Source organism: Gopherus flavomarginatus, chromosome 3 (assembly GCF_025201925.1).
Source record: "Gopherus flavomarginatus isolate rGopFla2 chromosome 3, rGopFla2.mat.asm, whole genome shotgun sequence".
Classification (NCBI taxonomy): Eukaryota; Metazoa; Chordata; order Testudines; family Testudinidae; genus Gopherus; species Gopherus flavomarginatus.
Genome location: NC_066619.1, coordinates 61,334,669 through 61,358,548, shown reverse-complemented (window position 1 = coordinate 61,358,548; position 23,880 = coordinate 61,334,669). Strand labels below are relative to the sequence as shown.

General features: G+C 39.8%; 1 protein-coding gene across 4 annotated transcripts in view; it reads left to right on the top strand.

Annotated features, from left to right (window-relative positions):
• Positions 1–23,880, top strand: part of MCTP1 (multiple C2 and transmembrane domain containing 1) — a 543,194-nt gene that overhangs the window by 360,136 nt on the left and 159,178 nt on the right. For all 4 annotated transcript variants that reach the window (XM_050943873.1, XM_050943875.1, XM_050943872.1 and 1 more), the window contains one exon: positions 20,615–20,734. In XM_050943873.1, coding sequence (XP_050799830.1) covers positions 20,615–20,734 — 120 coding nt within the window. The remainder of the gene's footprint in view (positions 1–20,614; positions 20,735–23,880) is intronic.

The window sequence follows — 23,880 nt, the reverse complement described above, 5'->3', positions numbered from 1 at the left end:
GTATTCTTCTAGTTTCAGCCTCGTTTAATTATTGGTGATCTATTTAAAAAAAAAAAAAAGACCCTGCAGCATATCTTAGCCAATATGTCACCTGACACAATATATTTTTGTATAACATCTTTAATATATAGCTATAGCTAAATTCTTCATACTAATTTAAATTTGTCCTTTAAAACATATAGACTGTATGCACTACTGGAAGCCTTATTGGTGGTCTAGTGATATGTAATCCTGGTATACATTCGAAACAGTTTACCTCCCTCTGCGTAGAAATCTCAAATATTTGGTTCACGTCACTTGATTATAGTAAGTATACTGTAGCAGAGTTTGATGTAAGGTACACCGAGTGATTTATGCAAAACCTTAAGGATGTTCCCAAATATCATTGAACTGTTAGCTATCTTACTAGTTAGTAAAATGAGATAGTGCCTTAATATATGACACTGAGGTAGTACACACGTGTACACAGTTTTACATATTCTCTGTGGAAAAAGATTGCTCAACCAAGTTTTCAACATGATTGTTTGCTTGTAGCCTGACAAAACCCTTATAGTGCAGAGAAGACGATGGAACACTGAATTTGTTGTCATTAAACTGGGAATTTCATCTATGTTCACACATTTCTTTGTGGTATTTTCCTGAAATGTTTATATTATGTTCCAAAAGTAACCCCACATTGATTATCAGAGGGGTAGCCATGTTAGTCTGGATCTGTAAAAGCAGCAAAGAATCCTGTGGCACCTTGTAGACTAACAGACATTTTGGAGTATGAGCTTGCGTGGGTGAATACCCACTTCGTTGGATGCATGTGGCCGCTACATGCATCCGACGAAGTGGGTATTCACCCACGAAAGCTCATGCTCCAAAACGTCTGTTAGTCTACAAGGTGCCACAGGATTCTTTGCTGCTTTCACATATTGATTAGCTGGAAATGAAGCCATAACAACAAAAATTAAAAATCTTGGCTTTTTTAATAGTTTTTTTTCACTATGAAACCATCCATCATTAGAAAAGACACACATCTATTTAGAGGCTTCTAGAGGACAAAGGCCCTTCTAATAAAGCGGTATGATTTTTTTAACGTAAACCTTTCTTTAAAGTTGAAGGAGGAGATTACAGAAAGATGTCTTGTAAAGTTGCTCTAAAATATCCTCAAACGAAAGCCCCAGGCTTTTGCAACTCCGATATTTCCCACTGTTCTCAACTGATATTTTGGGCAGGCTTTTAACTGCCTGCCAGTTCCTGATTCTGTTCATTTATTCTTTAACATAATCCCTCTGCGTGTGAGGAAGGTAGTAAGGAAAAACAGATTAATCAAATGTTATAAAATACAATTGGCTCTATTGAAGACACGGCTGTCTGGAGCCATACAACGATATGACATAAATAATGTTGTGAGTTGTGCAAAAGTGCTGGGGTAAGTGTCAGACTTTGGGTCAAAGTACAGCCTCCAAAGAAAATGTGCAGGTAACTCAGGGGTCAGAGTTAACTGCCCAGAAATCTTATATCACATCTGTGGTTAACCCATATAACATACCTGTTCCATTCTGTCCTTATGTTGCATTACAGATGGTTCTAAGGGAATGAATCATAGATTCTTTCCTGCAGTGCAACCACATTGCACTGCTTACTCAGTACAAAGTGGCCCTAAAGCAACATTGCTGGCCATGGAAAGATCACCCCAGCATGGGGGATGCTCTAGTGGTGCAGAGCCAGTCTAGTGGTTCATGCATCATTCTTTTTTCCCTCTGAGGGTGTAGAGGTCGTGACAAGTGAAAAGGGATATAGCTGAGGCTTGTGTACACCCCATCCATCCCAAGTTGCCATGTTGGCTCAATGGGATCATTAACAGTCAACAAAGCTCATGTGCTGAGAGATAGGGGCCTGAAAAAGTCCTCTTTACCCTTCACTCCTGAGCTACAATGTGTGCTCTTCAGAGCTGTACGCATGGATCTGGGCCAGACTTTTCCACTGACTTGCACTTTGTGTAGTCATTTAAACCTGTCTAGAGGGAGCGTGCCATGGGTGTGAGACACTTTATGATTTCTGGCACCTTACAGTCACTTTTCACAACTGTAAATGATTACACAAGTTGCAAAGCAATGGAGACTCAGTCCCAGACAGGTGAAACTGAGAACAATATTTAACCCATAATATATGTGTCAAAGATGCGTAATAGAGATTGGAAAATCTAACTCTATTTGTATATTATTTCTATTCTAGAGAAAGAGAGGCAGGAAAGATGACTGTTATTTATATATGTTCATTAAGACTCATTCACTGCTCCCTATGATGGGGTGTATGTGTGGTTGGTGCCCCTGGCTGCTCTCTTGAATTTCTTGATGCACCCCAACTGAGTAGTGCTCCTAAGAGGAGGCTTTGTGGAGCCAGAGCTCAGACAATGAGATGCCGCTGAGCCTTGTTAAACTAAAGCCTTGGAAGGGGAGCAGGAAAGAATTTTGATTACCAGAAGATGGTGAGCTCTGAAGAGATGAGCTTGGCATGTTTGTTTGTTTTTGGAGTTCGAACACTGAAGATATATGAAGGGACTATGGAAAGGGACATTCTGGTTTGTATTTTTTGATAAAATAGGAGATCTATAAAAACTGGAAATTAGAGAAAGGTATCTTTGATTAATGTTGACCCCCTGTGAATATATTTTCCAACCCTTCAAATCTCAAGTCATTATTTGTGTCTAATATTTATTACAGATGGTGAAGGTAGTGCTGCCTGTGGTTAAGGTTGCTTAACACTTTGCATTATAAGACCCTGTTTTCAGTAGCTTGTAACTTTTGACAAATTTTAACTGTTTGCTCTGAAATATTCCATACTGAGTGTCCAACATTTTGGGGATAATTCAGCCAAAACAATTTAGTTGTTTCAGAAAACAAGGTTAGGGAAAAATACATTGTGTTGCCCATGTTAAAATACTTATAACCATTTCATTGAGAAGCTCTATCACCTCCAACCTTTGGAGAAGGAACTGTAAAGTTGGCAGAGGGTTTATCCTGGTGTGAAGGGTGTGCCTTTTGCCAGATCCATGAAAATTTGCACAGAGTTGGCCAACTTATGAGCCTTTTAAACAAAATTACACATTAGCCTATGCTCAGTACAGACTAGTTAGAGGATTATATTCCCAAAATATTCCATATTCACTGGCTAGAGTGACTGAGCATGCCCCGGCATGGGGCTCCAGGCACTGGGCAAGACCCTCCATGCAGTTTGATCCTCCCAGTTATTGAGGGCTGCCATGGCTCTGGCCACAGCAACTGAGGGCAGGGAGCTGTCTTTTCTGCATTCTGTGTTTCACATGCTGGTGCCCTACAACACTGAGGGGAAGAAGGGAGCACCCTGACTTGAATGTGGGGGTGAAGGGGAGAGAGGGAGAAGTGATGCAGGCTGTGGGGGACAAGGAGCAGAGGCACATGGAGAAGAATGGAGAAAAGGGAAGCAGCAGGGGAAAGGGATAGGAGTGTGGGGGATAGGTCATAGGCAACAGCTGGGGGACAGGAGCAAAAGAAAGGAAATGAGGACAGGAAAGAAGATGTGAGGAGAGGGACCAAGGAGAGGAACAAAGAGCACAAACAAGGATGAGAGGCAGGGAGTGGGGAAAGATAGGAGCAGAGAGTGGAGGAGGATAATATGAGCAGGGATGAAGTACAGGGTCAGGAGTGAAGGAGGGCAGAACAAGCAGAAGCTGGAGGGAGAGCAGCAGGGGATTACGGGGTCAAGAACTGGTGAGAGAGGATAGGAGTAAAACAGGACAGAGATATGTGGCAAAGAGTCTATAACCACTAGAGAACACACTCCAGCAGGATCAGGAATTGAATTGTTGAGTCTCGACATTTCTCTGCTGTCTAGCAAATAGCTGTGAAACACACTGGCAAAGTGTATCTGGTTGCCCTCTAGCAGCAGGTCTACAAGGAGATAACAGTCTACTATTGTGATGAGTTACTCCATTAGCTCAAGTGGTAGAGGATGATGCTATGGAGGAGAGATTCCAAACCTGCTCATGACCCATCAGTCTGCTTCAATGTTTTGGAATTTCAGGGTTTTTTCAGTTTGCTTTTTAAAATTTTAGGAAATTCTTTCAGAAAACAAAAACAGAACTATGATAAGAGAACATTAAGGTGGCAAAGCCAAGCACTCAGAATTTAGGAAATGCTAGAATGAAGGTTTCCTGTGCAACCTTAATTCAGCCCCATGTGCATATGCATTATGATGCAGTGTTCAATTATATGATCTCATAATAATTTTTTCCACAGGATTGCCACATTATTTATCTGCTCCATGGGTTTCCCGTGCATTGTCTTCTGCTGCTGCTCCTTTGATAGTGGTATGGATTCAGGCTTAGACTAGCATGTTCATATTCAACTATTATTTTGGCATGAATCAAAGCATCTTGAGAGAATGGAAGTGGTGATATTAAACAGTTTATAACTCAACTAAATCTGACTGGCCGCTCGCTTTTCTTTCTGCTAAATTTCAAAAGCCTGCTTCAAACAGTGAAGGGGCTAAAGTTTCTGGAAAAAAAAATTGCAAGAATCTTTTATAACGGCAAATGTTAGGCAACCTGCATATAAGGGGCATTGCCGTGTACGTTATCCAGATGTCCTGGTTTGGCTGAAATAATCTTGATATTGAATGAAAATTCTTGTATATAAGCAAAACAAAACCTCCAATTTTAGGATCTGCTTGCTTAACCTTCTGAGATGTCCAACTTCCTGAAAGAACTACTTCTAAGGATAACAATCTTCTTTCCCTATTTGACTACGTATAATATGTTAGAAAGGTGCTGTCCTTGTTTTGAAGTTGGAAAATCTGGCACACTACAAAGTCAATGGCTAGCAAGAAAGGGTGCATTATATTTTGTAGGCAGCTGCTTACAATACCATACTGTGCATTCTATCCCCACCTTTCTAAGATTTGCTTTAAAATGAGCAGATCTAAAATAAAATATCCATCTTTATTGGATTAGTAAATGTTATTGATGATGTAGCTGGTTTGGTAAATGCATATATAATAATTAGAGTAAGAAGAAGACTTTGAACATTTCTATGCTCAAGTATGGCTAAACATGTCAGGAATGCAACAGTATAAATAAATAAGTGTAATGTAGCTGAAACAGTGAACTACTGAAAGGTGAGCTGGATTCTGCAAAGTGTCATATACTTAGAGCACAAAGCCACACCTGTCTCCCTGTGAGCTAATGTAGCAAAGAAAGCTGACTGTAAAGAGGGAGCCAGCTTAGATTGCAGCACTTGATGGCTGGAAAAATGACTATAAAAACCATGGGAAATCTGCCAGCACACACCTGTCTTTTCTATACTTGATTTAATTTAGTTCATGTAAAAACACATTGATAAGTTTCATTATGAAGAAACAATTGGAATGGCAAGATTATTATTTTGTAGCTGTACAAAGATGCAGAATTTTTCTGCAGTACCTTAAGTGCTTGAACAAAAACAGTGGGAAGCAGTTTCCAGCTTTATTTCACTCTTCCTGCTGTGATCATCAGTTTTCATTTCTGCTTCCTTGATGTAATATACTGAGGAAAACAAACCCAACAAAACAAAGAGAGTCCGTCTCGGTGACCAGCATTTACCAATAAACTATTGCTGGTCTCTTTCAAAGAGTTTTTCTGCTGTGTTTGGCATGAATGGAGAGAGAATTTATTTCTCAGTACAATGGGTAGGACTATAGATAAGCTGATGAGAACGAACATTAACAAACTGAAATGAAAATATGTAAAATCTCATGCCAAAATTAAGTTAGTCAGCATGATTATAATACAACTATATTTTTACTTTCATGACATGCTGTTTTCTTCCAAATTCTCTCCTACCCAGTTCACCTGACTCCACAGAGCTTTCTGCCTGTTTTGTTCACTCATGGTTGTTCTCCATCTTTGCTTTCCATTCAGTCCCCACATGTCATAAATTTTTATAGCATCCACTTCCTGTGATCGTGTCTTAACTCTCCCCGAAATTTCATGTTCTTCCCTTAGTTATAAGCCAAAAGCAGACACTTTATTGCCTTATACTTGGTTTTGCTAAGTAAACCCCTTCTGTTTTGTCTGCGCATAATACTTCCATTATCCGATGGACGTATTTCATTTCAGAAGTCCAGGTGCTTCTCATCTCCAGCTTTCCCAGTAAGCCTCCAGTTATGTGGGCACTGATGCAGCCTATTCACAATAGATAAATGTGTCACAGCCATCATCAAATGTATGTAACTGAAATAGTCCCCATCCTCAGGTATACAAGGCCCAATTCTCCGTTGCTTGCTAATCCTCATCAGTTCAGAATGTGACTCTCTCTCTAGTCACAAGAAGGTGTTATTGGGTTCCTGATGATATAGAGCTTAACACTCAGATGCAGCTGATCTGACCTTAATACAATCTAAGAAGAGAGGAGTGTAAGTTGTGTCATACTCCCTCTACCACTCCCCCGCCTCCGCCCCCCAATCCTGGGACCAGCCTCAGGAATTCTCTAATTTATACCCATAACAGGCTGACTTGCCTTATGGGTTGGATAGCTGGGGCAAAGGTGCTGTGATTGCAGAATGAGCCCTACCTGAGAGGAATCAGGTGATTCCAGTATAAAAGTAGCAGAAAACTGCACTGAAGGGGGGAAGCCCAGGACACCAGAGCTATGTCTGTAGACACAGCAGGAAGTAAGAATGCTCTTGCAGGGCCTTGAATGAGTATGGGTAGGGTACCAGCTGAGACAGCCTGAGGAGAAGAGCAAACTCCAAGCAGGAGGAGCTGGGAAGCAGAAAGACAGTCCTTCGGAGGGGGGGCTGTGTCCAGCTGAAACTTGGGATACAGACTGTGTGAGTATGTGTATGTTATTTTGGCGTGCCAGGAGATAAATACTGAACTAGGATTGGGGTCCAGAGGGCCAGTATGTATTGGAGGACTCAACAAATTTAACCCCCACAAGGGGATCATTTGAACTACTTTGGAACTGGGTGAGTTCTTAAGGTGCCTGAAGAGGGAGAAAATAAAGGCAGGCTGCATATAGTGTGATCCTAGACTCTGAGGGGATGCACAGGAGGCAGCTGACCCTATTACAATACCAGCAGGAAGAGTTCCAGATCACTGGAATGAACTGTGCTCTGGCCCTTCCTTTCTTGGCTCTGAACACATACCCTACTTCCAAAGTGGTGCATATGGGCTACACAAGCTGTGGATTCTCCCACTGCATAGGGCAATTTTAAGTCCCCTTCTGCTGCTGAATCTGTGCAAAGGGGACTAAGTCTAGTGAAGGCACATGGAAATAAAATTGACTCATAGTTTATACCTAATATCTTAGTTGCACTGAGCAAGTTGAAGCTGTGCCCTCTGTGCCTCTGGAGTGGAAAATAAATACCAACAAAATTCTTTGTTTTCCATCCCTTTTCTGGGACGTTGTGCAGTAGTAAATGTGTTGAATGGAAAGGACATTGTTTCCACTGTTTATGTTAATAACAGATATCTATATTTTGTTTATAGCACAGGTGTTTTTAATTCTACCTGAATGTACTTTAGCTTCCTCAAAAATCTGTGCATTTTCCTAAAGAAAATCAAGCTTAGAAGGAGCTTAAAGAATTGTTTTGTTGCATTTTGTTTAAAGAAAGTATTGTAGAATTGTATTAGAGTCATCTAGGTATCTAAAAATACCTGCCTGTCTCAGTGGCCTTGGCCTAGGGCCTTTCTTTTTACCTTTTTTCTTTTTACCACAGAATTCAGGCTGTTTGAACAGTGGGAGCTTGATTTGCTTTGCAGTCGAAACAGTATTCTCTGTTGACTTCCTATTACTGCAGCCTTTTTGATACAAGAGTGTTTAGAGGTTTGGTAAATATAGAAGAGAAATATATACCTAGTATACAAATATATAGCGCTGTCCAGAATTAAATAACTAGCAGATCAATCAAGAAAAAAAATCCTTTTTTCCCCTTAGGGATCATATTGCAAGAGTAAAATACTGTAAAGAGAAGAGAAGTCTCTTAAATCAGCCTAAGGTTAATACTTGAATTGCAAAGAGAAACATGCAGACATTGCTAGAGATGCTAACCATAACTTGTGAAGTTTTTTTCCAAAACTGAGGAAATAAGATTTGAAATCAGTGAAGGAGAAAATTAGAAAATTAAAAGACAGACTGGAAGATGAAGTTACAAAGGGTGGTAAAATAGCTGAAATATATTATTATTCCTTAAAATGTATTTACATGGAGTTTAGCTATTTTTTTAACTAACATCAGCAGAATGACTTTCCAATTGAGACGCAGATATTAAGTATTTTGGGAGAATGAAAAGTCAACAAATCTTTAGCACTGTTTGTTTATTTAGCAGTTACTCCTAGCCAATGTTCTAGGCATCCCATAACAGTAAAATGGAGCAGGTCATCAGTTAGGAGACTGATGAAAATCATCATGGAAAGCTCACTTAGGTAGGATGCTGATCTTAAAAAATGAAAATAAATCCACATGATTCCAAATAAGTTTAAGCCAAATGAGTGTTAATGGCAATCAGCACCTAGCAGATGGGCCTAATATTGAAAATAAAATAAAAAATCACAGGGAAATTTAAACAAATCCACATATAGTAAAATTTGAATAAAGAGATACTCTTGTGGGTTTTAAAAAAAAATTGGTTTCCTACTTGACTTCTCTTTGGGAGAAGGAGGTGGGCGGAGGAGGAAGGTTAATGATACAAAGTTTGGGGTCTGAATGAATAGACAGATTTGGAAAAGCAGTACTTTGTAGAAACAATTAAAGTCCCCTGGAGATCAAAGTAACCAATTTGTATATACAACCAGGTACTTACATGTCCAACTGACCTAACACCACCAACAAATATTTGTGGGAGCAAAACTGCAGGTTAAGTCTAATCTGAAAATTTGGCCTTGAATATTTCCCAGGAGAGTTCTGTTTAAGGGCAAATCAAATCTGATCTGTGAAATTGGATTTTAGGACATATTGCATAATTTTCTATAGTCTCTTCTTAGAAAGTATCTTCGTGTACAGACCGACTGAAACAAAACTACAAAACCCGCTTTCCTCTTGACCAGGTGACTTTGAATCCTAATTACTACTGCTTAAATGTCAACTTGGACTGTACAGCCAGCAAAGTATACATTTTCCTGTTTACCAAATGCAACCACAAAATTTGCTTGTACAGCAGCTAGACTTACCTTGAATATCCTGATGCTCTGTACATTTGAATGGAAATTCTTTACGTTAGAACATGTGCCTTTTCTAGTAATAATAAAGGTGTTTAATAAATTTAAATTTATGCAGCTGGTTACTTTTAGAAGTAGAAAATTCAATTTTTTTCCAGGGAAAAAGGAAATATCTTGGCAGATATTTCATTTATTTTTCCATATTTGGATAGTCACTGGCTATTTCAGATACAGGAAGAGAAGTTGAGCAGTATTCCTCAAGAGTCAAAGTGAAAGTTCCCATAATTGTACAGTTTCTTCATTTCCTGTCTTGAAATGCCATGTAGTTTTGTTGTGTCCCTAATGATGTGTTTCGGGATAAAGGCCCATTGGGCAAATGAGTGGGGACGGGGAGGAATTCTATGGTAGGATACAATTTGGGGCTTGGTGGAAAAGCCAGTGAAAATGAAGAGGCAGATGGAAACTGACCAGGCAGAAGGAATGGAGTAGCTAGTATAGGTGAGAAGCTACAGATCCTCTTCTAGTTGAGACTATGGTTGAGTTGAAAAAAAAACTTTTCTTCAACAGTCTGAAGAAGGAGCTCACCAGGATCTCTCCAATCTATATTGCTGGAATAATGGCCACAGAAGTGTAATATTGCATTTCTACAGCTTGCGCAAAGTTTTAAGTCAGCCCTCATAGTATTTCCACACAGTTACAAAAGCCTTACGAGAAAAGAGTGAACTTCACCCAACATTATGTCAAACCTTATCTACACTAAAAGGGTTTTGCTGGCTATACCAGTATAGATAACCCAGCAAAACACTCTGCTGTGGATGCAGTTAAATGATATAAGAACAGTCAGATTGGTATAACTGTATCTATACTACAGCTTTTCCAAACATAGGTATATTAAGTGTAGACCAGGTCTAAGGAGTTACAACAATAAGATGAGACAAACCCAGGCCTGGACTACATACAGATGATGTACTGGCATAATTGTTTTGGTTAGACGTGTGATTGTATAATAATTAACAGGTACAATCCCTAATGTGGGCACAGTTATACTCGTATAAAGGTGCCTTATACTGATTATTCCCTTTCCATGTTGGGTTGGAGGGGAATTTAGCTATATCAGTATAGTTAAAGCAGCACAAAGTGATGCAACTTTTGTGTGTAAGTAAGTTCTAAATTGGTTATATTTGCTGATCATGTATATTTGATTATTGCAGTGAGCACATAGAGATAGGTAAATAATTCAAAAGGATTTTCACCTGGGTTATTATGGGAAAAGAAACGTTAATTTTGCAGGTGTAGTAAAGTCATACACATTTAGCCATTTCCACATTCAATACCTCCTCCTATCGGTGAGAAACTACAGAAGAACCTGCTGAAATTGTAAAGCAGTAAATTCCTATGTAAAAATATAGAGACAATGTTGTAAAATAGATTTAAGTGTTTAGAAAATGTGTCTAAAATGTAAAGTATTGTACAGAAATGATACCTTTTGTATCAAGGCACTTTGAAATGAAATAGTATGTTCAGTTCTGTAATTGTGTTAAACAGTCATTGAGGAAGTTTAAGAGGCAAGAAGAATTAGATTGATCTCAAACCTAGAAGGCATGAGCAATGAGGGAAGGCTTAAACAGCTGCATTTTGTATAGCCTAGAGAAAAATCAGACACTTAACAGGGATATAACTGATTTATATAATGCCCTGAATCTTTTAGACAGTGATTACCCCTGCATCAGTGCTGCACTGAAAACAGTAACTCTGCTTAAGATGCACATGGAAAAGCAAAACAAAAACAAATTGAGGAGAGGCATTAAAAGCACTTTTTCACTTAAAAATAATTAATGTATAGAATGATTTCCTAGGTAATGTTGCAGAGACAAAGGCATGGGTCATTCAAGAAAAAAAATTGAGACTTTGTTGGGGAAATGGAGTACTAAAAAGGGACAAGCTTTGATGAACCTAATAGTCTTATTCTGAGGCATTTCTTTGATCTAGTCACTAATGTATCTTTGTAGGGCAGTCGTTACTTGATACCAGTGTATTTGTCACAGGCAGAGTAATACCATTTTATCTTAATTGTGTGTTTGTAAATCTGAGAGAACAAATATGTATTGAACTTCAGTCCAGAATGGCAGTAGACCTGCATGCGCTGATCTTTTCAGTGAACAGGCTTAAGAATTTCTGAGCTGAAGTAGCCAGGTAGAAAATCTAAAGTGAAAGAGAGAATGACCCAAGATTCAGAGTGATAGCCATGTTAGTCTGTATCAGCAAAAACAATGAGGAGTCTTTATGGCAACTTAGAGACTAACAAATCTATTTGGGCATAAGCTTTCGTGGGCTAGAACCCACTTCATTGGATGCACGGAGTGAAAAATTCAGGAGAAGGTATAAATACATGAAAGGATGTGGGAAAGTGTGAGGTCAGTCTAACACAATAAATCAATTAACAGGAGGATACCAAGGAAGGAAAAATAACTTTTGAAGTGATAAGAGAGTGGCCCCATTACAGACAGTTGACAAGAAGGTGTGAGTAACAGTAGGGAGAAATTAAGTTCTGGAACTTTACGTTGGAGTCTGTTTTTGAAGTTTTTTTTTTTTTTGAAGGATTGCCACTTTTAGGTCTGTTGTTGAGTGACCAGAGAGATTGAAGCTACTGGTTTTTGAATGTTTCTGATATCAGGAATCATAACATTCAAAAACCAGTAGGAGAACCTGCAGCATGAAGTTGCAGAACTGGAATTAATTTGCAAACTGGATACCATCAGATTAGGCCTGAATAAAGACTGGGAGTGGTTGGGTCATTACAAAACGTAAACTTAATTTCCCCAATAGTAATTTCTCCCTACTGTTACTGACAACCCCATCCTTTCATGTATTTATACCTGCTCCTGTATTTTTCACTCCATGCATCTGATGAAGTGGGTTCTAGCCCATGACAGCTTATGCCCAAATAAATTTGTTAGTCTCTAAGGTGCCACAAGGACTCCTCGTTGTTTTTAGTAAGAGAGTCAACATTTTGTGAATATTTACAGATTCCTTTGTAAATATGTCATTTTTATTTCCACCTAACTTTTGCTATATGGAAGGCATAAGTGGTAGGAATTTTACATCTGTAATTCACGTGCTGTTAATGTGATGCTTGCATTCACAGACTCTGGGGCTTGCTTTTTTTGGAATTGTCAGTATCCTCAAAGCAAAGTCATAGCACTTTCTTCTTTAACTTCTATAAAATGATGTGAAATGTCAGTACAAGTTGTAAGTGGGGGGAAAAAATCTAAATTTAAATAAAAATCTTTCAAGCCTCTAACAGGCAGGTTTTATTGGTGCTGACACACTTGTCAAGACACAGGTAACCTACATTATGTTATGATTGGATGATAGCATCGTCTTTGAGGTAGTTCAGGTGAAATAAGTCCATTTAGCTATAGAGATGTTTCAAAAGAAGATTGGGTGGGTTGAAACACATCAAATGAGTCACATGTAATTCTCATACTTGCTTCTTTAATAGCTGGAGTCAAACCATGCTTACATGAAAGAATTTAAATATAATATAACTATTGACTTATAATACAAACTATCGGCATGGAAAAACTAAGGCCTGGTCTACACTACGTGTTTATACCGATTTTAGCAGCGTTAAACCGATTTAACGCTGCACCCATCCACACAACGAGGCCCTTTATATCGATATAAAGGGCTCTTTAAACCGGTTTCTGTACTCCTCCCCGATGAGAGGAGTAGTGCTGAAATCTGTATTGCCATATTGGATTAGGGTTAGTGTGGCCGCAAATCGATGGTATTGGCCTCTGGGCGGTATCCCACAGTGCACCACTATGACCGCTCTGGAAAGCAATCAGAACTTGGATGCACTGGCCAGGTAGACAGGAAAAGCCCCGCGAACTTTTGAATTGCATTTCCTGTTTGCCCAGCGTGGAGCTCTGATCAGCACGGGTGGCGATGCAGTCCCAAATCCAAAAAGAGCTCCAGCATGGACTGTACGGGAGATACTGGATCTGATCGCTGTATGGGGAGATGAATCTGTTCTATCAGAGCTCTGTTACAGAAGACGAAATACCAAAGCATCTGAAAAAAATCTCCAGGCTATGATGCAGAGTTCACAGCACAGTGCTGTGTGACAAGCGTAACAGAAAGCCAAAGAATCAAATGGACGCTCATGGAGGAAGGGAGGGGGTACTGAGAACTCCAGCTATCCCACAGTCCCTGCAGTCTCCGAAAAGCATTTGCATTCTTGGCTGAGCTCCCAATGCCTGTAGGGTCAAACACGTTGTCCGGGGTGGTTCAAGGTGTATCTCGTCAATTTACTCCCCCTCCCCCCCCGTGAAAGAAAAGGGAAAAAAATCGTTTGTTGACTTTTTTCAATGTCACCGTATGTCTACTGCATGCTGCTGGTAGACATGGTGCTGGGGCAATGAGCAGGAGCATCCTATCTCCTCCCTTCCCTGGTGGCGGATGGTACAGTGCAGTAGGACTGGTAACTGTCTTCGTCATCAGCCTGTGAGTGCTCCTGGCTGGCCTCCTTTGAGGTTGGCCTGGGGCGCCTGGGTAAAAATAGGAATGACTCCTGGTTATTCCTGGAAGATGGTACAGAATGGCTGGTAACCGTCCTCATCATAGCAACTGATGGAGTTCAGCCCCCCTCCCCCCCTTCATGTCTAAAGAAAAGATTCTGTACTGCCTGGACTATCATAGCAGCGGGATGCTGGGCTCCTCTCCCCTCCACCGTTTAATATCCTGCCTGGACTATCATAGCAGCTGGAGGCTGCCTCCCCCTCATTTTATCTCACTAAAAAGTCAGTGTTGCTTATTCCTGTGTTCTTTATTACTTCATCACACAAATGGGGGGAACCTGCAATGGTAGCCCAGAAGGGTTGGGGGAGGAGAAAAGCAACGGGTGGAGTTGTTGCACGGACATCCCCTAGAATGGCATGCAGCTCATCATTTCTGTGGGATCTGACACGGAGCGGCTGTGCTCTTTGGTTCTCTGATACACTGGTTCTCTAGTACACTTGCCCCATATTCTAGGCAGGACTGACTCTATTTTTAGATACAACATGAAGGAGGAAATGACCCGGGGGGGTCATTCCCATTTTTGTCTTGCGCCCCCGGCCTACCTCAGCGAAGGTCAGCCAGGAGCACCCATGACAGCAGCAGACGGTACAGAACAACTGATAACCGTCATCTCATCACCAATTTACAATGGCACAGCAGACAGTACAGAACAACTGGTAACCATCTCTGCTACCTTGCAAAGGCAAATGAATGCTGCTTTGTAGCGCTGCAGTACCGCCTCTGTCAGCAGCATCCAGTACACATACGGTGACAGTGACAAAAGGCAAAACGGGCTCCATGGTTGCCATGCTATGGCATCTGCCAGGGCAATCCAGGGAAAAGGCGTGAAATGATCGTCTGCCTTTGCTTTCACCAAGGAAGGATTGAGTGACGACATTTACCCAGAATCACCCATGACACTGTTTTTGCACGATTGTGCATTGGGATCTCAACCCAGAATTCCAATGGGCAGGGGTGACTGCGGGAACTATGGGATAGCTACAGGATAGCTACCACAGTGCAATGCTCCAGAAATCGATGCTAGTCTCGGTACATGGATGCACACCACCAAATTATTGTGCTTTGTGTGGCCGCGTGCATTCGACTTTATACAATCTGTTTTACAAAACCGGTTTATGTAAAATCGGAATAATCCTGTAGTGTAGACGGACTAGAACTATCCTGTCTGCTAAGAAATGCGGACTTTGATATCAACTGTTTTTCTTTATACTGCACCAAAGTATTCTAACTAGAGAGGCAACATAATTTTTGATATGCCAAAGGGTTTATCAGGGCTGGGATTAAAATAAGAATTGACCTGAAACTTCACTTAAAGCTTGAACTGAACCTCAACTTAACGCTTCTTTAGGTTAAAATAATAGGTTACTTAACATTTTATGAAATTATTTTTCATCTTGGAAGCCTCTACATTTCCTGATTCTAGGCGGGATGAAAGGGGAAAAAATTCAGATCGGAGTGAAATGGAGTGCTCAGTACATTTCCACAGTACTGAAAGGCGAAAATATAGGAAATCTCACAATAGTTTGTTCCTGTAAATGTTAATTCTTACTGTATTTATAGCTCCTCAAAGGATTTAGAACACTCTCAGGGCTCCAAAGAGGCATTTTTAAGTGGGGGAAACTGAGGTAAGATGTTAAGTGACTTAACCAAGGTCACATTGCAGATTTGAGAATGGGGTGGCTCCTGATACTTTTCTTTAACTATCACACCATGCTTTCACTCTTTTCCAGGCTACTTTTGCATATTGTAGATGTAGATAGATAGGCTAAGATTCAGACCTTTTGAATTTCACCTAGACCTCGTGATCAGGTAATCAGCCTGAAAAACGTGGGAGTATTTTAATATTTGCTCACAAAGCTCATTTTCTCCATGCCCATCTGAATGTGCGTGTTCTGACTCAAATACAATGTTTACATTTACACTTGCAGGATGCCTGGGATCCAATGAAGCGGAAGAAAATGCTTTTTTAAAAATAAAAATACCACCGAGGGTGAGATGGGAATTGACCACCAAAGGCAGTACTTACATTCTTTGTGGGGGAGGGGGTGTTTGTTTTTTTTAACGGAACAGGCAACAGACTACAGGCCAAATTCAACTGAAACAGTTATTCCAGTGTTTTACAGTGCAGAGAACATACACTATTACATTGAAGCCTCAAAACCTACGGCATGTAGATAGAGACCCAAGCAATGCATTATGTATGTTTTCTTTCAATTTTTTTGAGAAAACATCTAAGAGTACAAAAACATGAGAAAAGAATAATACCCACAAGAACACTTTCAAGCTTAAAGGGGGAAGGGTGATGTTATGATTAAAGCACAGAGTTACAAACATAGACTCTGTTCCTGGCTGTGGCAAAGACTCTGTATGAAGTTTGGAGGTAAGTCCTTAAGGACTCAATCATGTAACCCTTATTTATGAGAGAAATACCACTTAAGTAAATGAAATTTTTCATTGGAGTAAAAATTACATGTATTAATGAAGATGGCATGATCATGCCTTAATCTCAGTTTTCTAATGTAATTTATCCTGAAGGACTAGCCTAGCACAGCCAGCCCAGGCTTGGGGATTACAAAGGTAGTTTACAACCACACTTGCACCTTCCCTCCCTGCACCTTCAGCTGTAGTGAAGATATATGGGCCATAGTATCTAGGACTTACTTGACTATTTCTCACAGTTTCCTTTCCTAGTGGTAAAATGTCTGAAACATGTTTAATTACAGTAAAAAATAGGGGTAATATAATAGGGGCAGGTTTAGGTGACAATTAGGTAAATGCTGCGAAGGCTTGGGTGCAAATGTGGATTCAGTTAAAAAAAGAAATGAAATTAGAAGGGAGTAGATAAAGACATCTGAAATACTTGTTCTGTAGGATATGGCCTTTCCACATTGGCAGAAAGCTTTCTCTTTGCTTCTGTCTGAAGAGAGAGTCAAATAGAGAATCTCATCTCTTAATTAGAAAGAAAAATACTCATCAAACACACCTCATCACTGGAAAGCTAATGATCCACAGCTGCTAGCCTGAAAGGGAGGCTTTTTTATTTTTCCTGAACAGTAGGAAGTGTTAATCATTTTGGATGAGATTTCTTTTTAAAATACTATAGTTTGCAAAAGAATAGGATATTCAATATTCCAACTTAAATTATTTTTTTGAAGTGTGGTACACTAGGGTAGTATCACGTGTCTCACTGAATAATCATTTTATGCATATATATCTCACGAAGGGTATCAACTGATGTGATGTTGTAAATGACCGGTTCATGCCTATGCTCTTGAAATCCTTGTCTGCAGAGGGAAAGGAAGGAAAAAATCCTCCTGTGTAGTATCTTATGCAGAAAATGGCAGCTATATTAAACTGTAACCTTTGGGACACCCACTCCTCCTTTAAAATAGTTGACTTGTTTCAGTAGTAATGAAGATCCCTTTTTTTTTTTCTTTTAAGCTTGAGAGGACCCATTATTTCTTTAAAAGAGATCATAGCAGATATAGTCCATGTTCAATTGGATGTTTTACAGGTATGGGTAGGGCCTAGGAACCTTTCATCCTTCTTCCTTTTCTTTTCCACCTGTTTTATTCTTATATTATCTGTACTTGTTTAATGGAGGAATATGTAGTTTCTCTTCCCTTCCATGGATGAAATGAAATTAAAGCAATAGATTCGTATACACTGCTTTTTGTTTTTTAAATAGTTGTAAGATGCCTTGTCTGTGGGAACTGAAAAATACCCCTAATTTTTTTTCATCATTTTGCCCTGGATATTCATGTATATTAGTCTCTTTCTAATATTATGAGTTTTTAGTTTGTTACATGTCTTATTTATTGTGCATTTTTCTAATGGCAGGGTGGGGTGAGGAGAGATAGTGAAGCAGATTGAGTTGCAGTCCTATCACTATGCTGATTTCCCATAGCTATTCATTTCATTTTCATAGCAAATGTGGTGGTCTTGCTTTACTAGTGTCTGACTGAGACAGGGGTTTTAATGAGAAAATTGGTTGAAGCTTATTCCAGACAAGATGGAAATAATGCTGGTAGATCAGGAAAATCATCTAGATGACATGGCAGTGTATATCTACTCTTTGTATTCATTGGAAATGTCTGTGTATTGTTAAAGGTTTCTAGCCGAAGGGTCCTTTGTTTTCATGCATGGATTCAGAGTTTGCAGCAGTAACCAATAATGCTTTCTTTCATTTGCATCAGATTAGGAGCTTACACTCTTTCCCTCCGAATGTAGGCTTTGCCATAATTAACTATGTCTGTCTTCTTACTAGAGAGCATTATTATACTGACCTCTGCTTGGGACTACCCTTGAAGACCAGGAGCACGTTACAACTGTATTCCGTAGACGGAGCTGGTCACCAGTTTGTTTCAGGGTGTTGTTTTTATTCTAGAAAGCCATCTGCAGTTGGGTCTTTCTTTAGGAATTACTTCTCTCCATCTACTGGTCACCAGCTTTAAAATTAAGACTAGGGACATCTGCAGGCAGGGGCAGTTCACAACAGGCAGTCTCTGGAATTTGTTTTCCCCTGTTTGTCAGAGTTTACTTCCAGAGCTCCTATCAAAGCCTACAAAAATGATTAAAGGTATGGAACAGCTACCATATGAAAAGAAATTCATAAGATTGGGACTTTTCAACTTGGAAAAGAGAGGACTAAGGTGTGGTATGATAGAGGTCTATAAAATCATGACTGGTGTGGAGAAAGTAAATAAGGAAGTGTTATTGACTACTCATAACACAAGAACTAGAGACCACCAAATAAAATAAATAAGCAGCAGGTTTCAAACAAACAAAAGGAAGTATTTTTTCACACAACGCACAGTCAACCTGTGGAACTCCTTGCCAGAGGATATTGTGAAGGCCAAGACTATAACAGGGTTCAAAAAAGAACTAGATAAGTTCAGGGAGGATAGGTCCATCAATGGTTATTATCCAGGATGGGCAGGGATGGTATCTCTAGCCTCTGTTTGCCAGAAGATGGGAACAGGCAATGGGATGGATCACTTGATGATTACCTGTTCTGTTAATTCCCTCTGGGGCACCTGGCATTGGCCACTGTTGGAAGACAGAATACTTGGCTTGATGGACCTTTGGGCTGACCCAGTATGGCCGCTCTTATGTTCTTACCTATTCGCTCAAGCCTTTTTCTGAGCGAATAGAGGTGAGTTTCTTTTCTGAGCTGGAGATTCCTGTTTTAAGCTGACTTGAGTTGCTCTTGCTAAATCACACTCCTGTAAATGTTCCTCTCAAAATATATGTTAGTAAATCCTTAGAAGAATTCTCTCATAAGTAATTCTTACAGATCTCTGGAATTCTCTTAAAACTTGTTTCTTACTCAACACTACTTCTAATAGGTTTCCTTTTAAACTAAATAACCTGAACAACATACAGATTTCCCAAATGCAGTAATGAGTATCAAAAATGCCAGTATCTCTTTAATTGTATGATACCACATAACACCTTTCCGTTGCAAAAATATTAATAGCTATCAAGCTTGTCCTGCAGTCTCCCAAGACATTCATATGCAGGCCATTTGGTGGCTGTAGCATGGAAGAAGGCAAATTAATTGATCTGGTACTGTGGATTTCTTTAAAATGTAGGTTTTTACACTGGTATTTGCATTAGTCTTTTATGATCCAATGTTCTGTTTTGGCTCTATTAAACATAATCCTCAATTTTAAGGGATTATTAAAATCCCTTTTTAGTTCTTGATCAAACCAAAATGTACCTAAAGTATAGGGATAGAAAAAGGAGCCATTTTTTAGTTTGTTAGTACAGTGGTTCTCAAACTGTGGGTCAGGGCCCCAAAGTGGTTCGTGACTTATCTTGAATGGGGTCACCAGGACTGGTATTAAACTTGCTGGTCCCCAGGGCTGAAGCCTGAGCCTTACCGCTTGGGACCAAATCAAAGCCAGAGGGCTTCAGCCCTGGGTGGCAGGGCTCAGGTTACAGGCCCCCTGCCTGAGGTAGAAGCCCTTGGGCTTTGACTTTGGCCCACCTCCATGGGGTGGGGCTCGGGCAGCCTCAGGCTTCAGTCCCCCCTCCGGGGGTCATGTAGTAATTGTTGTCAGAAGGGATTCACGGTGCAATGACATTTGAGAACCTCTGGTCTAGTAGCTATGTTTTGGTTTGGGTTTGCCATAGTTCTGGTACACTGCACTTGATTAATTTTAGAAAGCAGAAGAAATGTAAGGAAGTGCAAGGCTTGAATATAGTATTTGGAAGAAAAGCATGTAGTGTTACCAATACATAATGCTAAGACTGGGGGCAGGTTCAACAATAGTATTGTTTACCATAGTATTTTCAGCTATTATTTTTGTCACGTGAGAGGAAATCAAGTAAGTAATTTTAGATTGTTTAATTCTAGAGTTTTAAAAATGTTAGCTGTGAAAGCTGAAAGTCTATTACAAGAAGAGAAAAATCTCAACAAATACGTGTCCAAGTGTCATTTTGTTCACCTTTTCTTTAGTATTTTTAGCTGAAAGCTGTGCCCCAAGAAGACTCTCTCTCTTAATAAACCCTTGGATTTTTTTTTAAGTTAAACAAAATCTTTACTAAAGTATTTCTGATCCTTTAAACATGGTTATTGCTGTTTATTCAAATGTTTTCACATTTTTGGAATGTTTTGTATTTTCTTTTGTATATGTTTAGTTTCATGCTTTATCTTAGATTTGTCATGTCACCACTGATTTTTCACAGGTGTAACAGCTTTCAAACTGGTGGTTTCAGTTGCGCATTCAGCCACATTAACCAATCATTCCTGGTCTCTGTTCAGAAAGAAAGAGTGTTGTTTTGTTTAGATTTGTTTAATGTACTGCTCCTTACTTTGAATAAATTCAGAGTTTAATCATTTATCTCTCCTCTATCTTTTAGCTTTTTCTTTTTGTGGTTTGGAACTTTGAGCTCTACATGATTCCGCTTGCTTTTTTGTTACTATTGGCATGGAACTATTTCTTGATCCTATCAGGGAAAGATAACACGCAACATGATACAGTAAGTATTTACTTTTTTAAGCAAATACTTGTACTTGTTTTTTTAACTTATACTAAGACAAGATTTTAAAACTGAGTTTGTTTCAGAAAATGAATTTCTCCAGTTAAATACAAACTCCTTTCAAAAACATTTCAGTTTTTGCTGCTTGATGGACAGTTCTTCCGTGATTGAACTTTTTTTCCAGCTGTTCAATAAATGTTTCTACTTTTGTTGAAACTAATTTAAAAAATGCATTAGAGCATGCGCCGTCCTCAAAACTGGTGTGTATGTTTGGTTATTTTACTGGTTAGGAAAGGGCAAACAAATCTTTTGAAAATTTCTGTGTGTGTGTAGCCCTGTTGAAAGCTTATAAAAACTATAGTCTGACATTTTTTTTAGTTACCCAAATTAAAAAGTGCTGATTCTGCCAAAATTCCTCTCTTCCACTAAGAACTGTACACTTGTCAGATGGCTTTCAAGATAGGTCACAAATCTTTATGTGATGGTCTTAGATGAGCTCACTAACATGTATCGTGGAAATTTTACGATGTTTCATCAAGAATATTTTTGCCTTCTAAATTACTACACAATGAAAAAAATAACTGATTATTGAAGCAATGTGCTCTGTTGGATAGAGAATGTCCTGGAAATTGGAAGATCTGGGTTCTATTTCTGGCTCTCGCAGTGATTTGTTGTGTGCCCTCAGTCAAGTCACTTAGTACTTATCTGTAAACTAAGCATATGCCCCACCTTTGTAAATTGCTTTGAGATTGTCAAGCTAAAGGTTCTGTAAATTATAAGAGCAAAGTATAGTTATTATTAATTAGTGTTTTTAAATGCTCAACTCCAAGCACATGAATTTATACTCATTAATAAAGAACTGTTCTTTAAACTTGTCTAATATGAATGAAAAATAATCAGACACATTGGGAATCTTGAAAGGAGAACTTCTGGGGAGTTCTTTGCGATTTTTAATACCCCTGCTACCTGCCAATCTCAATTGTCTAACCAACTGAAGCATAGGAGACTGTACTCTGCTGCTCATCAATGAAATGATTTGCTGAGTCAATATCTGGGTATGAGAGATGAACCAACCTTAAGTCATCCTTCTTAGAATATTTTTACAGCACAGGAATCATTTTCTCTGCCCTCATAAGTGCCAACCCTTTTGTAACACATTGGTGCTTATTCTGTTGTGACATAATCCTTTCTTTTCTTGTCAGATGATCTGAAGAATTTTGTTACAACACAAGTCACACCCAGATCATTTCTGTGTGAGCTAAGTTAACCTGTCACGTAGTCTGGCTTTTGATAAATTGTAAACACAATGAATTTGGGAGGTTAAATTCTAGTTCCTACATCATTCTTTGGCATATGACACTGGTCAGTTTCTCCTCAAAAGACCCACAGATTAGTATATACAAACATTGCAAACTCGCTGCGAACTAAAATGCCAAGAGGGTAGGCAGGCTAATATGTCCAGTCATAAATGGAGGCTGACTCGCTTCCATTTCATGCACACATACACAACACCTTTATGGTTGCTGGTTCACTTGAGAGTACTGCCTATCTTGTCATTGTCTCCAACTCTACCCTCTGCTTCCCCAAACACCTTGTTTCATTACTTTCCTGTCACATAGCAGTGGTCAGTTATCACAGAGTTGCAATGTTCCAACACTGAAGAAGAGCTTCAGCGGACAGGGCTGGAGCTAAATGTTTTGGTGTCTTTGGCAAAATTACATATACACACCTCAATTTTAATTCATTATCACCTACCCTAAACTCCATCTGACTTGCATAGGTTTTCTTTAATAATTATTTTCCCACTAACCCTCACAAAAGTGCCCTTGTACTCCTTTGGTCTTGTTCTCCAGATGATGACACTGCTTGCATCCCTCCTCTTTTCCTGTGATGAAAGATAGGGGAGGCAGGGCTTCAGCTTTTGCCTTGAGTCTTCTTGCACGGTAGCAGATTGACAATTTTACTTCAGGAGTCCTGAGCACTTCTCCAGGTGCAGGAGCCCAGAGCAGAGAAGTAATCTTGGTGAGACTGAGTGTGCAGAGAAGACAACAAAGGATCCTAGAGTAAAGTTGGCAGCAGGAGAAGTAGCCTGCTGGAAAATTGGAACTGCTTCCCCATTATGTGGACTCCTGTCTGAAGGGCACTGTCACTCTGGGGGCCTGTCACTGGTTACTCAGTGGCCAAAGGCCCGTTTGCTTCATAGATTCTCTGATCAGGACTCTCATACCCTGTCCAGGTGCTCTACAGTGAGTACCCCATGTTTATGCCCTACAAGCAGCTCATGCTGCCCTAGGGTCACCGCAGCAGACAGACATCTCCCTGGTTGCCCCATTGGCCTCCACTGGCTGTGTCACCAACACCTGTGCCAGCTTTGGCTAGGTTTGTCCTCCATGGTGGCACTTACCACTGTCCTAGCCAACAGCAATGATCACTCTGACATTTTCGTCTAACCTCAGAAGCTGCCACCAACATACCGCAAGTGAGACCAAAGCAAAAATGCATCAGGAAGGGAGAAAGACTGGGAGAAGAAGAACTGCCCCCACTCAGAGTCAAGGACTTACAGCAGTAGCAACACTTCTTTGACCCCACCAGTAGGACAGCCATACTCCTGTGTTCACTCAGGATAGTGGGCTGAGGCTGCTGCGGAGCCTCCAAAGAGCAAGGAACTTTTTTCCAAAAGAATACAAACAATTGTACCACCACAAATTCAGCATGTTAGGTAGCCACCTTTGTGGCCCACAGCTAAGGTTAGCCCTATCACTGTGGAGCGTTCACAGATTTAAGGAAACATTACGTTCTCCCATCTTTCTAAACAATCTTTCCACTTTTTAAAAAATCCTGTTTAACTATTGTTAAGCAGTCTTTAACACTACACACATTTTTGCACCATTTTAATCCGCATAAAGAAGAATGAATATGAAATAAGTTATAGATGCAGATGAATCACATGAGCTTCACCATTTGTTCAGGTCATCTGATTTAAGGAGGATTTTGTCCAGCTGATTCACTTGAATTAATAAAAATGAAAGGTATAGACTTCTGTTCATTAGCTTTAGGTCTCACCTAATGTGACTGTTTCCCTTTGCTAAGGCTGTGGTCCGAGTACTAGTGGTACTAGGTTCTCACAGCAATACGTGTGGTTCAAA